The sequence below is a fragment of the Medicago sativa genome, chromosome 4 (genome assembly GCF_051527215.1).
Source record: "Medicago sativa cultivar Bolivia chromosome 4, Bolivia_mono, whole genome shotgun sequence".
In the NCBI taxonomy this organism is placed as follows: domain Eukaryota; kingdom Viridiplantae; phylum Streptophyta; class Magnoliopsida; order Fabales; family Fabaceae; genus Medicago; species Medicago sativa.
In genome coordinates this window covers 64665831-64681353 of record NC_140752.1, presented here as the reverse complement: position 1 = coordinate 64681353, position 15523 = coordinate 64665831, and the positions used below count along the sequence as shown (strand labels likewise).

General features: G+C 33.8%; 2 protein-coding genes and 2 long non-coding RNA genes across 4 annotated transcripts; 2 read left to right on the top strand and 2 right to left on the bottom strand.

The window, feature by feature from the left end:
• Nucleotides 1-1263: 1263 nt before the first annotated feature.
• DIT1 (dicarboxylate transporter 1) lies at nucleotides 1264-4807 on the top strand. The gene is made up of 3 exons (XM_085702213.1): nucleotides 1264-2386; nucleotides 3210-3431; nucleotides 4131-4807. Exons 1-3 carry the CDS (start codon nucleotides 1298-1300, stop codon nucleotides 4491-4493), a joined length of 1674 nt encoding a protein of 557 aa, XP_085558339.1. The 5' UTR covers nucleotides 1264-1297; the 3' UTR covers nucleotides 4494-4807.
• A 952-nt stretch (nucleotides 4808-5759) lies between these two features.
• Nucleotides 5760-10345, bottom strand: LOC146930733 (serine/threonine-protein kinase BSK5-like). Its single transcript, XM_085702212.1, has 10 exons — nucleotides 9906-10345; nucleotides 9479-9702; nucleotides 9181-9316; nucleotides 8443-8576; nucleotides 8263-8368; nucleotides 7813-7898; nucleotides 7374-7562; nucleotides 7079-7243; nucleotides 6305-6418; nucleotides 5760-6220 (listed from the first exon to the last, which is right to left on the bottom strand). Exons 1-10 carry the CDS (start codon nucleotides 9985-9987, stop codon nucleotides 5984-5986), a joined length of 1473 nt encoding a protein of 490 aa, XP_085558338.1. The 5' UTR covers nucleotides 9988-10345; the 3' UTR covers nucleotides 5760-5983.
• Nucleotides 10346-12595: 2250 nt separating this feature from the next.
• On the top strand, nucleotides 12596-13277 carry LOC146930732 (uncharacterized). The gene is made up of 2 exons (XR_015006456.1): nucleotides 12596-12781; nucleotides 13019-13277. It is a non-coding gene; the product is annotated as an uncharacterized LOC146930732 (long non-coding RNA).
• Nucleotides 13278-14196: 919 nt separating this feature from the next.
• LOC146930731 (uncharacterized) lies at nucleotides 14197-14692 on the bottom strand. The gene is made up of 2 exons (XR_015006455.1): nucleotides 14557-14692; nucleotides 14197-14463 (listed from the first exon to the last, which is right to left on the bottom strand). It is a non-coding gene; the product is annotated as an uncharacterized LOC146930731 (long non-coding RNA).
• Between the last annotated feature and the right edge of the window lie 831 nt (nucleotides 14693-15523).

Genomic DNA, 15523 nt, shown 5'->3' with positions numbered 1-15523 from the left:
ACAATCGGATTATAGAGTAATAGTCATTTTGATCATGTGTAATGAGCCGTCACCTTAATTTTGAGAATTTATTCTCAACAAAAGATAAGTTTAAGTTTAATCTGCTACTTGAATTAGACAATGCCATAATCTTCTATAAAAATCATGACTTTCATCATTTCATTAATCATTATATCTATTGATAGTTTCTCTTGTACTTTTTCTTCATCTTCATTTATCAAAATTTGATGTCTAACTCATTCTTGCAAAACCGACTTATAAAATGAGGAGTGTCTCCTCTTTATAAACTCTGACTATCATTCATTTGATCTACTTTTTACTACATAATCCACATATCTTCCATTTATATGCTCAAACGATATAAGTCTAGTTTATACCATATTTTCTACTATCGATACAAACCCAATACTCTTTTTATCATTTTCTTGTTTAATTCTATCTCGTCTAATCATACATACATCTAAAATAACATCACCATTCGTGTTACATTTAACTTATTTTAGTCTCAACATTTGAGTGTTCAACTTTTGCAATAACTTTTTCTTTTATACTCACATTATGTTTTTACTTTTTCTCTCTATTGTTTTGGTTTACATGTCAATTCTTACTTTTCTTTATAAATTTATGGTTTTTTCAAAAATATCATCGTCATCTCTATTACAATTACTCCATCCGTTTCAAAATATAAGCAAAATTCACTTTTTAGGTTCATTCATTTAAAGATGTATATGGTCCATATTATGAACCACATACATCATTAAATGAATGAACCTAAAAAATGAATTTTGCTTATCATTAAAGATGTATATTTTGCTTATTTTCTGGTTGATTTTTAACGCCCAACATTTACACCCTCTGGTCACAAATATAAGCAAAAATTCATATTTTAGATTCATTCAATAAATGATGCATGTTGTCTACAATAAAGACCACATACATTATTTATTGAATGAATCTAAAACATGAATTTTTGCTTATATTTGTGACGGGTGTATGTGATCAAATAACATAATTGGACCAACTTTTGTATTAATGGTTTGTTTTGTAATTTTGTGACGGAGACATCAACGTGTCAAGTTGTCAAAGTCGAGCGAGGATCACAAAGCTTTCAAAAATTAAAACCAGCCACCAATTCCTCACCAACAAACAAAGCCGCATATTCCAATCCCAACCTCCACCGTCCATTCCAAATCCAACGATCCACACTCAAATCTCTCTCACATGCCCATTCTAAATTTCTAATAACTCCTCAACTTCACTCTCACGGCACTAAATCCCAATCACCACCACCACCATCATGGCTTCCATTCCTCTCACCACCACAACCACCTCCACAAACCTCCCCTTCCTCCGCTTCCGTTCCTCCCCACCCCTCCGCCAACATTTCCAATCCACCTCCACTTTCAACTTCAAACCCCTCAAATCAATTCACACACCTCCCATTTCCATTTTCACACCCCTCATTTCAAAACGCCACACTCTCACCGTTAAAGCTTCATCTGCCTCCATCACACCAGCTTCATCTCCATCACCAGCTCCTCCACCAGCTCAACCATGGCAAGGCGCGGCCATAAAACCACTCATAGCATCAATCCTCACCGGAGTAATACTCTGGTTCGTTCCAACCCCTGAAGGCGTATCCCGCAACGCATGGCAACTACTCGCAATCTTCCTCGGAACTATCGTCGGAATCATCACACAACCACTCCCACTCGGCGCTGTGGCAATTCTAGGTTTAGGAGTTTCCGTTCTCACCAAAACCCTACCCTTTGTTGCAGCATTTTCCGGTTTCGGTGATCCAATTCCATGGTTGATTTGTTTAGCTTTTTTCTTTGCTAAAGGTTTTATCAAAACTGGATTAGGTAACCGTGTTGCGTATCAATTTGTGAAGCTTTTTGGTAGTTCTTCGTTAGGGTTAGGTTATAGTTTGGTTTTTAGTGAAGCATTGTTAGCGCCGGCGATTCCATCGGTTTCGGCGAGGGCTGGTGGAATTTTTTTACCGTTGGTTAAGTCTCTCTGTGTTGCTTGTGGAAGTAATGTTGGTGATGGGACTGAGGAGAAGCTTGGATCTTGGTTGATGCTTACTTGTTTTCAGACTTCTTGTATTTCGTCGGCCATGTTTTTGACTGCTATGGCTGCGAATCCGTTATGTGCTACTCTTACTTTGAATTCGATTGGTCAAACCATTGGGTGGGTGGATTGGGCTAAAGCTGCTATTGTGCCGGGTTTGGTTTCGTTGGTTTTGGTGCCGTTGATTTTGTATATTATTTATCCTCCGACGTTGAAATCTAGTCCTGATGCACCTAAGCTTGCTAGGGAAAAGTTGGAGAAAATGGGGCCTATGACGACTAATGAGAAAATTATGACTGCTACTCTGTTTCTTACGGTAATCAGTCTGCGCAATATAATGTGTTTTGTTGTAGAGTATAAACATGAAATTGGGTAGATCGCTTCGCTATTTTGGAACTGTGTTTGTAGATGTTACATAGTTGTGTAGAGTATAAACATCAAATTGGGTTGATAACTTCACTATTTTCGAACTCTGTTTGCTTAGTTTTGAAAGATTGAGTTAGACTTAACCCACAATTTTAAGAAAAGTCAATCTATATGCAAAGTTGGTCCTTGTGCCACTCACCCCAACACAAACTTATGATGCCACTTTTGTGCCATAACCTTTTGAAATCAAATGTTAGCTGTATATAGTAGAATGGTTTTGTTTCTCAACTGTTCTGTTGGGACTTTTATACTTATTGAGTTGAACATCCAATTTGCATTGCTGGGCTGGTCATTAGACAGATGTTGTGGTTTTGCTTTTTAGCTGAGTGAACTGTAAATCATTAGGCATTGGTTAATGACTCGTTACTCCGTCTTTAAATTTGTTTTCTAAATTAGGCTGTGCATCCTCCTATTGGTCTTCAAAACTAATCATTTAGTAGCAAGTTTTTAAATCGCCGTCGCGATCCATGATATTGCAAAAGTTCCTGACAAATATGGATGATGTGGTCACGATCGCGGTCACAATGCAGTCATAGGGACATAAAAAACTTTGACGTTCCAAGTAGCGGATCTTTTTTAAAACCTTGTCTAGTAGTAGTTGCATTGATGTATACCTTATGTCTTGATTTGGTGAATACAGTGTAGTACTTTAAATGCCTTAGAATTTTAGTTTTTTTTGGTGACTTATTCCATCCCTCGCTCAATTTTACCAGGTGGGACTTTGGGTGTTTGGAGGGCTTCTTAATATAGATGCCGTAACTGCTGCCATTCTTGGATTAGCTGTACTCCTCATCTCAGGGGTTGTAACATGGAAAGAGTGCTTAGCTGAGGGTGTTGCCTGGGATACTCTCACGTGGTTTGCTGCCCTCATTGCAATGGCCGGGTACTTGAACAAATATGGTCTCATCTCTTGGTTCAGTCAAACTGTAGTCAAGGTATATTTCATGTCTCATCTTTCTACCTCGAGTGTAATATTTATTAAACTTTACTTATACTGCTTCTGATGATCGTTGATCTTCAGTTCTTTTGCATTTCATCTGTTCTCTGGGGTAAAATGGTGAATGCATGATTTTTTGTTTAATTTATTCATACTATCTTTTACTAGTTGTTTGTCCAAACCAACCACTGGAGCATGTTTTGAAATATTCATAAGCAAATAAGCTTTCAACCAGCTTTTTATGATTATTTGACATACATGCATCTAGTAAGTAATGATTGATCGGCATGCTTGTGCTGTGTGTTCTCTTGGAACACATCAGGCATCTTGGTTCATTTGGGTGCTTTATTCCTACTTCTGAGTTGATCGGCATCTGTTTCATGGTCAAAGCATATACTAAATAAAACCTCCCTTCCTCTGGTATTTATATGTGATTATGTTTTGGTTTTAAATCTGTCCACTCAAGGTCATCATGAGTTCTTACTTCTTAGTCCTATGAGTCCTAGTAATTGCCACTGAAGAAATGCTATTTATTAGTGTAATAATAGGTTACATGCATACCATACAATATTACCGATGTGTTGCATTATACACCATATTTTATGATAGAATTTCAATTTTTGAGTAATTATTGAAACAATTTTATATATATACCTTGATTATGTCAATGAAAGAATTTGCTACTGTTATTACACAGTTTGTTGGTGGATTGGGTCTCTCATGGCAACTATCTTTCGGTATTCTGGTTCTCCTCTACTTCTATTCCCATTACTTCTTTGCCAGTGGAGCTGCTCATATTGGTGCCATGTTTACTGCATTTTTATCCGTTGCTACTGCTCTGGGAACTCCACCATTCTTCGGAGCCATGGTGTTGTCATTCCTCTCCAACCTTATGGGAGGCCTTACTCATTATGGGATTGGGTCAGCTCCAGTATTTTTCGGTGCCAACTATGTTCCACTTGCCAAATGGTGGGGTTATGGCTTTGTTATTAGTATTGTTAACATTGTCATCTGGCTTGGACTCGGGTCTATTTGGTGGAAAGCAATTGGCTTGTGGTAAAGGGCCTGATATAGAATTTTGCCAACACAATTTAAGATTTTTGCATACATTCTTGTACGCATTATTGTTGTTATCAGCAGTTGAAGCAAATTGCAAATTTTTAACCTATGCTTTCTAGAAATAATCTGAGAGGTTTTGTTGTAGATTTATACGGGAACCTGGATACCGCTGATCGTTTTAGATCTTGGGTAGACCAGTTACATTGTTATTTATGAGATGTAAACACATCACGTTATTCAGGATATATTGTCATTGTACGATTCAAATGTATTCTTTCCATAAAGATTTCAGTACAATTGCTATTTTCATTTTAATGGGATGGCAAGTGTGTGTGAAATGATTAAGGAAGACTGCTATACAGTGCGAAGAAATTTGTCGTGAAAAATCACGAATGCTGTGTTAAATGGTGGTAGGGGATAAATTCTGGAATTGGTGGAATAAAAGGGGTAGTTGTGGTTATAAGTTTGGTCAAAGTAGTGAAAAAGAAACGTCGGGAACTTATTGTGGGAAAAAATTCGCTAGCTTTAGCATTATTGATAATTAAGATACCGCATCCCTGTAGCTGGAAATTTTACAGATAAACACAAGTTGCAAGGCTGAGCATGCTATGATTTTAGTTACTTCTTGCTAGATGCACTATACACAAAGGGGAAAGATTAATTGAGTACTTTGTGAGATCATATCATTTTTTATTTAATCAATAATTTTCCGTGAAATTCAGCTCTAGTTAAACCCATTCTAAGCTTAATGGTTGACTTGAGCAAGTTTATGTTGTTATTCTACCATAATTTCTTTTGAATGTTATATCTTGGTCTTATAGTGCTAACTTAACGTTATGATACTTGGGTTGCTTTTAAAAAAATTCTGAATGGAACTAATTTATAACCAAATAACATTAGCAACACACTCTTTTCAACACAATTTTAGTTAAAATTTATATGGATCACACCAAATTTATATAGATGCTGCATATTTTAGTAGGACCTATATGAATTTTAATGAATAAAAAGTGTTGAAAATAAGTTAGCAACGAAGGTTAATGCCTTGCCTTCCATCCCATTTTTAAAATGAAATTAGTATCCATTTTTCTTCTCTCTATTGCTTGTCATTACATACATAGTGTCTGCTGCAAAATCAAATCACGTGTGAAGAGCTTTGGAAGAAGAAAATGCAGCACCAGCTTCGAAAAATAATAATAGATTGGATAAATGGTCAACTTATGTTTAGAACTTAGAAGTGTACGAGGCTGACTAGTAATGTGACATCTTTTTCAGCAAAATCAAAAGAAATATTATAAGAAAATTAACATTTGAGATTCACATCATCAGACCAAAAAAACAAGGAAATTCATGGAAGCCATAGCCATCACAACCAGAAGCCTAAAAGCTGAAGGAAAGATTCATTAGATACATTCAATAACCATGCTTAAAATTTGGTTGGTAAATAAGGGAGAAAAGAATAAAAAACACTGTACAATTTCAATTTCAATTTCAATGCTTTCTAGTTTCCAGTGTTGTGCCATCTTTGAGACTTTCTTGTGCATCATTATCCATGCCAAGGCTGGAGAGTGCAACTGCTTGAAGATAGAATGCAGTTGGCCAAGTGGGAGCTATCGACTGAGCTTGCATTGCGTCTCCAAGCGCTTCTTGTGCCATGTCATTCATCATGTAGCACAGGCAGCGCCTAGCATACACAGTTGGCGATACCATGGTCCCACCATCGATAAACTACACGAAACGAAACATGTACTGTGAATTATCTTTGATAAAAACAAGCCATCACAGTTTCATATTAACCCCTAGCTGACTTACTTGGGTATAGCAGTCAATGGCCGTAGAGAAGTCTTTCGCGTGAAAAGCTGAATCACCACGCTTCTTGAAATTTAGTGTATCTTGTATTTGATTTGTCCACATTTGAAAGGATAGCTACGATACAATGAAAGGATACAAATCCATAAATATGATCATACACGGTTATGCAAGGTCCGGTTTTGATAAGTATACTACGGAAGAAAAGGCGGACAACATTTTTTTGCCATATTAGAGTTAAAGTAATGGAAAAACTGAATCAAAACCATGATACGGCAGTCCATTGTGCAAATGATGAAACTGAAAGGTACCAAACTGTCATGCATAACAAATAAGAAATGTTTACAACATGTCTTCAGTTATCTATAATCGGTGTCTTATAACAAAGATCATGCCTTTCTATCGCCATATGTAGATGGCGTCCGATGACTATTAATTTTTAGCATAATAAAATATTATCTTCATTAAACTTCCCCTCAAAACAGTTGAGCCAATTGGAAAGTCTCATAATAAAAGTTAATGTTAACACTAAGAATAGGAAATGAGTGCGGTAAAATCAACAATTATGCCCTGCGTGTAGGTCAATTTGTGCGGATGGATGGATAGCTAGAAAAATACGTAAGCTCTTGCGAAAGAACTAATAGCAAGGAATACAGATGAATGCATTTAGCATTTACGCAAATTTAAAATTGTGTGGACAGAAAAAATAAGATAAGAAAAGGTTATTGCAGTAATCTCTTAAGTATAATTGAGAGAGAAATATAAACAGCGAATTACCTCATTCGCAACATGTTCATCATCCTTGTAGCCCACCTTCTCCAAAATTTCATGTATTGCAGTCAGATCTCTTCTTGAACAAGCTTCACCAAAAGGCGTTAACGTAACAGTTTCTTTTGATGATAGACTCCTATCTGGTAGGCCCATTAAAACATATGACAATACCTGTTAAATATCGCCAACTGTAAGCTTAATATCAACTCAAGTCCATTTCTATACTTTCGGAAGGCATCATAATTCATACAAGTCAACAAAAAGTAAACTTTGATCCATGGAGGGAAAAGGAAGAGCATACTGAAGTTTCTTTCTGAAGAGGGGTGAGAGCAGTCACAAGGGACTTGGCATTTGGTCTCTCACGAGGTTCGTATTGTAAACAACGTGAAGCTAATCTCACTAACTCAGTTCCATCATCATTTGAAAAATGACCTTCCAAACATGAGTCCATCAACATTTGAAAGTTTTTGCCTCGTATAAGGTCAAGTGCCTGCACGTAAAGGAATTATGGAACATATTAACTTATGAATTCAAAAAATACTATAATCATAACCAAACCATCATAGGATGTTACTGCAAAACAAGTACAATTCATTGAATTCAACCTTAAAAGTACCAGCATTCAAATGGTCAAGGATTTACACTAAACAAGACACCACCTAATTCCTTCAACAAAAAAAAAAAAAAAGACACCACCTAATATTAAAATGAAGACAAGAAATGAGATTGAGGGAGCATACATGACTTGGTGGAATATGCTTTCCACTTAAAAGATCAAGCAATAAGGTTCCAAAACTGTAAATTACACTTTCAGGGGTGATTCTTCCTGCCAAATTTCAAACAGGTGTGTTAGCTCGGTGAGGATATTGAAAAAATCACAATACATGGAATTACCAAAACAAAGAATCTTCACTCAAAGGAAAGTTATAAAAAAAAAACTCCACGTGTGTTTATTTTAGGGCATGTTTGGATTGTCTTATTTATCTAAACTTTTCCTTATGGAACAACTTATGCGAAGTCCATAAGCTGTTTTAAGCTTAGTTCCATACGCTCTCCAGGAAGGACTTGTAGATTATATGAAAACCGTTTATCTTTTGTTATGAAAATAGCTTATACAATAAACTTATATGATAGGAGCTTATGCTATAAGTGCAAAATTAAGTTGTTTGTCCAAAAAGATCATTCACTACCTGTCCTCAAGTACTCTGGAGGAGTGAAGGCTAAATTTGTGCTATAGCTTCTGCCATCTCTACTGTTTTTCATGAGTCCGAAACAAGAGAGTTTAGGGTTTCCTTCCTGCCAACCATTTAAACCAGTTTATAAAACATAATGAAATGAGGCACATAACCCTGCTACAAAAGCATAAGTACCTGATCAAATAAAATTCTATAAGCATTAAGATCATGGTACAATGCCCTTCCTCTGCTATTGCAGCATTCCAAGGCTTGTGCTAAATACAAAGCCACCCTCAGCCTCATTGCCCATTTCATGGGTTGGACATCCCCTAGAAAGGCAGTTCATCCAAGTCACATAATCAGTAGTTTACATAGAGACATGACTTTAAAAACGATATCAACAAAAATGGGGATGAAATTGATGGAACAACTTATTAAAATTTCTAAATGTAGCTATTGAAGCAAAAAGCTCAATCCTTGTCAAACATAGTCGTAAAACAAAGTGTGTGTTTGGTTCGATGACAAGACTTGATATTGAATGCATTGATTTTGTAAAATTAATTATGGCTAAAATTGAGTTGAATTGAACATAAAGTGATCTATGTTCTTTTTTTTGGTTACAAAAGTGATCTATGTTCTGATACACTTATGTCTAAGTGGACAATAAATTAAATGTTTGCTCAAAAATAAAAATAAAAATAAAAATAAATAAATTCAAGGCTAAAAATCAGTTGTGGAGACCAAAACTTCAAATTCTAGCTTCAAGTTAGAATCAACTCTCAAAGCAAAATTAAGTTTACTCGAGAACATCCAAACATGTCAAAATCAATCCTACACCTCTAAAATCAGTTTTGACTACTCCAAAAGTGGAACCAAACATACACAAATTAAAACATTTCCTATGGTTGGATAAACAAAATAAAGGAAACTTACAATGGAAAAGATGTTTAGAGAGAGTTTCATTTGGCATGAACTCGGCAACAAGCAATCTCTCGTCTCCATCGGAGCAACAACCAACCAAGTTAGCTAATCTTTCACTCCTTAGCTCCCCCACAGCTCGTGCTTCCTCCTAAAAAACACTCCAACAAAACACACACAACAATGAACAACATTAATCAACCATAGGAAATGAGAAACAAAGCTTTCACTCACAAAACAAACAACCAAACACATGCAAATGAAATCAAACCCAAACCCAAAAACAAAAGCAGAATCAGAAGCAGAAACTAACTAGGAATTGACGAGAATCAGGCCAAGCAGACTTGTTGAAACGCTTCACAGCAACCAACCTATCATCTTCAAGACAACCTCTGTAGACAACATTGGGAGCTTTTTCACCATGTTCAGAGACAATGTTGTCTGATGAAAATCCTTCGGTAGCAACTCTTAGTTGATCCAAACTGTATTCAGCAAAACCAACAGAAGAATCCTTCTGTTTCTTGCTCCCATCATCATCTGCAAGTAACCCAGAAACAAATTTTTCTTAAAAACAACAACTTTATCATATTTCAAAACTTGGGTTGTTATTTTTCTATTGTCCCAGAAATGAATTTATGTTAAAAAATGAAACTTTATTATATTTCAAAAACTGGGTTGTTGTTTTTTTCTACTGAAAGTGACTAGTGAAGTGAAAAAAAAAAAAAAAAACTTTGTCACACCATTATCAGAGAGGTTGTGATGATTTGATTTGATATGAGAAGGCCACCAGCATAGTGAGAGTTTAGAGCAACGAGCTCCCATTGGTGAAAAATGCAATCAAACAAAACAAGCTTATTTTTTTTTCTGTGTGTTTGTGTCACTGTAACAGTTTTGTTCTTTTTTTCTGTTTGTGTTTGGTTTTGAGTATTATGAAGTAAGAAAAAAGATGAAGTGAAGTTTTTAGTAAAAGGAAGAAGAAAGTGAAATACGGCGGTGTGTTGTTTGGGAAGAGAGAAAGAAAGTCAGTGGGAAAAAGGTTACAACTTTTTTGCTTGTAATAATTTGTGTGTATGTGTGTGTGTGGCTTGTTGCTGCTACAATGAATTGTTGTGTCAGTTTACTACCACTTCTATTCATCATGCACTCGCTCACCTTGCTACTACTCATAATTAGGGTCATTAAAATTCAAACCGATCCAAAATAAAATTATACACCGATTCAAAAATCGCAAAGAAAAAAAAAAGATGTTAGTTTGTAAAAATCACCTAGATTAAATCAGATTTTGGATTGTTTTTTCAAAACCAAATCAAATTACAAAAATAAATTTTTATTTTTATTTTTATTTTTTGGTACATAAGAGGGCAGAGCCCAAATTTTAATATTTATTTATTCTTTTATTAGTTTTATATACTGTATTAATCTATTTATTGTAGGTTTTCGTTTAATCCATATTATTATTACTTTATATATTGTGTTAATTTAGTCTTATATATTGCATTAATTAATCTATGTTGGTTTGGATGTCATTCCGATGAAATATTAATGGAATCTATCTTCTTTTTTTTTTTATAAGTCTTCATTCATAGAGGTGGCTAAGAAAAAAGATCTATAGATATAAACCTATAAAAATCGCAACAAATGCAGTGTGAATACTTAAAAAAAAATCGCATATAAAATGAACAAATATTTTATAGAAATGAGACATTTGTATTGTTATTTTAAAAATATTCATGAGTTTTTTCCACTTTAATTTTGCTTTTTTCCAAAAATGTTTAAATCATTATAAAAAAATTCTTTGTTAAATTTAGATTTTTTTTAACATGGAATGAATTAAATGTAATACTTTTTTTCGATTTTGAAAATTCAAGATGAAAACAACAAAAATGTTGATCTAAAAATCAAATTTTAAGTTCTTTTATACACATTGGCTTAAGAACAATTAAAACTACTTGCGAACATTTCTTGTAGAAACAAAAACTTGCAACTTTTTATATATAAACAAAAATTGAAAATGATAATCTTTTAATAGCGAAAAACTTACAACAACGAGTTTTATTCCACCAAGTAAAATCGACTACATATATCAAATTATAGTATAATGTTCTATCAAAAATCATATTTAGAACTAACTAAATATTTTGTAATAGTTTTTTTTAGGTCATTCTATGTCTCAAGTTATTTGATTATTCTTTATCTGATCTAGTTTTTTTTAACACAGAATCTACATGTTTTTTATCTACATACTCAAACCACCTAAGTAAATTTTCCACCATAGTTTTTATGTGTTACTTCAACTCTCTTTTTAATATTGTCGTTTTAAACAACATCTCATCTAATTTTACATACATTCAACATAACATTCTCATCTTCGATATGCTTATTTTATTCATATGTTGATTCTTAAATGGAAACACTCCATTTCATACAACATCGTCGATCTTGCAACTGTTTGAAAAAAAGTCCTTCAACTTGAGCGGTGTTTTTATATTGCATAAAACATTTGAGATTCTTTTTCATTTCGACCACCTTACTTAAATACAATAATTTACATCTTTTTATACTTCTTCGTTATTTTGTACACTATGATCAAGATATTTCTAATCTTATCTTATTACTTTAATTTGTTTCATCTTGAAACAAAGGGTGTGTTTGGATTAGAAGAGAAGTTGTAAAGAGAGAAATAGGTAAGAGAGAGAGGGAGAAGAGAGAAAGAGATGAGAAATAGAGTAGATTTGATGTATTGTTTGGTAGAAGAAAAAGATAAGAGAAATAGAAGAGAGAGAAGTGTGTTTACTTTTTAATAGACAAAAATACCCTTTATTTAATGCTCAATATACAATTTTATTTCTTATAAAACCTGTACTAATCTTCAACGTTTTTTCTTACACTTCTTTAGTCTTTCACAATGAAAAAAAAAATATGAATATCCACGAAAAATGGTTTCAGCAAACTAAAACCACAACTTAGAAATTGAAAGAAAAATTCATCATACAAGACCAAAATACATTAAAACTGAAACTCAAAACTAATGAAATTTCCAGCATTCACTAAACTTATAGCAGGAAAATAGATACATAATAACATAAAAAAAAAATATTAATAGGAAAGTCAACAAATGATGCAAAAGAAAACATTAAAATGGCCGCACTACAGCAGGTGAAGAGAAAGGTAGAGAAAGACAAAGTATAGAGGTGGTACAAGGTAAACAAAGGGAGAAAGAGAAAAGGGCAGTAATGGAAATAGATGAAAAAATGGCCTTCAGCTCACTTTCTTCGCTCCATTGAAGAGAAAGAAAAAGGTGGTAGGTCCCACCAAATTCTTTCTCTCTTCTCTATCTCTTCCCTAAACCAAACAGGAGAAGTTATCTATTTCTCCTCTATTTCTCTCTCTATTATTTCTCTCTTCCCTAAATCACCTCTACCAAACACAGTGAAAATGACAGTGTGAAGATTCGCATGTTACATCCAAATCCAGCTAGAATGCTTACGAAGTCACAAACGTACGATCACAGTTCATGAGTGGACAGACATCTGACATGAGAAAAGGTCCATAATTTTCCTTAACATTTCAAACTAATAATGGAGGCCTCTGGGGAGACACGCCCTATCTGGTTCAGGTAATAATTATTAATAATTTAATTAAAGTATCTTACCATTCCAGCTCTCACTTGCCCAATTTATCAACTAAGCACCAACTCAGCTGGGCCAATTTTCTATTCACAGACACACTTAGATTTTTCTTCTCTTATAAACCACACACCAAAACCTTATGATAAGTAACAAAACAATCTTGTAAGGTTTTGTGTGACACTGTGACTGATAGTTTTGATGTATATTTTTTTCTAATATTTCAGCTTAGACACTGGGGCTATTCTATGGGATCTGCTAGGAAAATTTCCAACATCACTCTGAAAATAATTCTTCGACTCAGATGAGTCTTGGAAAAGGGAACATTTGATTATTTATAAAAACCAGCCGCCCATCTGTTGATAATGGTAAAAATTACAATCATGAACATATAATACAATAAACTAATAGATCTAGTTTTACTCACATGTACGTTTGGTTTTACTTTGGACTCTTAGAACGTGATGAATCAAACTTTCAATCTAAGTTGTAAGATGTGTTCATATTAGTATTAGTGTTTCGAATTGGATTATCTCTGATGAGAAAAATCTATGAAAAGAAAAACAACTTTGACATGTTTAAATGATTTTAAGAAGAATTGATTTTAGAGAAATAACATTTTCCTATTTTTAGAATTGATCTTAACTTAAACTAAGAAATTTGAGCTTTTACAATTAATTGTTAGCATCAAATTTATTCAAATATATGCATTTTATAGCCCATTTAATTTTAACCAAAATCAATTTACTAAACTAATTGAGTTAGGTTCCATTTTGAGAGGTATCAAACACACGTATAGATTATTAAACAGAGTTGCACTAATTACAAACATGTTTGTCTCTCAGTTCAAAAAGTGATTCAATTGATTGAAATTGATCGTACTTAAAGCTTCATATCCTAGCTTCCGCGTTTCCTGTAATCGATTCTACAACAAATCAATGTGATTAATAAGCTTTGTACCTTTCAACAAAACGGTCATTGTGTTGATTTCACGATCCCTCCGTTTTTGTAACTACACCCCTATATTAGTTTGCAAACTTGCTTGCTACACTCTATTTCAAGAATGCCTCTTCATACTTCTCGCGTGCCTTCTGAGAATGACTTTTGGATTCTAAAATTGAGAAAAATTAGTTATGGTTGTTTTAGCAACCATGACTAACTATTTTTTTTTTAAAGATTTTATCAATTCGGATTCTAAAATTGGAATAGAAGTATTTAGATTTTATTATCGTAACACCACCCCCCACCCCCGTTGGCTCATGTCCGAGCTTGCACTCATCGCATACATGTTTTTGATTATTCTATCATAATCTGCAGAGTGACTGATACATAAATGTGCAGCATTCTAACTCAACATAACACTAATTAAGTCCATATCAAAATACAAACCACGCAAGCTGTTGGATATATGAAACAAGCAAATTGAGTTTTGAAAAAGATAACTGCAAATTAATAGATACACATTGATCTGGATTTAGCAAAGTGTTTTGATTCCATGTTCAAATATATAACAGAAGCTTGTTTAAGTCACTTTCAACTTGGCTGTAACATACAATTTAATTCCTTGTATCTTTTGAAGACCTTTGCATATCTTTCAACTTCCTCCTATGTTTTTCCTTCCATCTCAGTAGCAATACTTTGTATATCATTTCGACCATATTTCTCACAGGCCCTGAGGAAGGTGTTAAAATCTTAAACCAAATAACAAAACTCCAAAATGTATCTATATGAAAGTCTAGATTGCAAAAAGGAGGGAATTGTTCACCTCTATCTTGTAGCAGGTGTTCCTATTCTTCTTCTATCTCTTCAGTAGTCAATTGATCTCCTACCTCTGAACATTCACTACATCATAACTAAAATTAACAACATACAGGACAAAATGGAGTCAAAACATTAGTCTGCCAAATAGTGTGTGCAAGACATTGGACTGAACTGCAGGAAAGTGCAGCTGGGACATGACTCATGAGTTATTTGCATTTAACTGTAGTTGGACAGTTAACTGCAGTTGGAGTTGTTAAGGTAATTTTGGATGTGGGAGAGCAATTTTCAAATAAATTATCCTCTCTTTCGCTCATACTAACCCGTTAACTTAAATGATGAAAATTGAAAAAAGCATTTGGTATTTTTTTACTGGTTTGATGAAGTTTATTATTTGATATATATTGTGTCAATAAAATTGATATAAAATATATAGCTCAAATTATGCATGGGATTCATATTTGTTGGAATGAAGGTCTTAGAAATATTATATAAAAGTATTCAACATAGATTAAATTAAATTAATAATTCAACATAGATTATATTTAATAGTTAAATATAAAATAGAAACAGAAGCAGCAACAACTATATGCCCAATTGTTTTCATTATAGTCTCTACTAATTAACAGTTTGGGTGCTGGATTCTCATTATGTCACGTTTCACAGGTGCAATCTCAAGATTGGGGAAGTCAGTAAATTTTGAAGTCTGCAAGTGACAATTTTACTTTTACTTAATTGTCACAATTATGTATACCTCGCCATGCTGATTGTAAATTCTACTTAAGTTAGAACCCAAAAAAAAGATTAGCACCAAGGAAAATGATAGTACTTCAGTTACACTTTACTATGGTGAGCATGTGAAAAGTTTATGTATGGTCAATTTGAACTTTCTCTTGAACATTTAATACCTTTTTTAAGTCTTTTGGGGGGTCAACATTCTTTTTAGAGGTTCACTACCCTACCACCCAAGAAAG

What these genes read in the sequence shown, in the direction of transcription:
- LOC146930733 (XM_085702212.1), bottom strand. Translation starts at nt 9,987, where the DNA reads ATGGGAGCTCGTTGCTCTAAACTCTCACTATGCTGGTGGCCTTCTCAT. An exon ending in TCCAGAGTACTTGAGGACAG is followed by an intron (nt 7,899 to 8,262) that starts GTAGTGAATGAT and finishes GAAATTTGGCAG; the next exon opens with GAAGAATCACCCCTGAAAGT. An exon ending in CCATTGACTGCTATACCCAA is followed by an intron (nt 6,221 to 6,304) that starts GTAAGTCAGCTA and finishes CGTTTCGTGTAG; the next exon opens with TTTATCGATGGTGGGACCAT.
- DIT1 (XM_085702213.1), top strand. Translation starts at nt 1,298, where the DNA reads ATGGCTTCCATTCCTCTCACCACCACAACCACCTCCACAAACCTCCCC. An exon ending in CTGCTACTCTGTTTCTTACG is followed by an intron (nt 2,387 to 3,209) that starts GTAATCAGTCTG and finishes CAATTTTACCAG; the next exon opens with GTGGGACTTTGGGTGTTTGG. An exon ending in TCAGTCAAACTGTAGTCAAG is followed by an intron (nt 3,432 to 4,130) that starts GTATATTTCATG and finishes GTTATTACACAG; the next exon opens with TTTGTTGGTGGATTGGGTCT.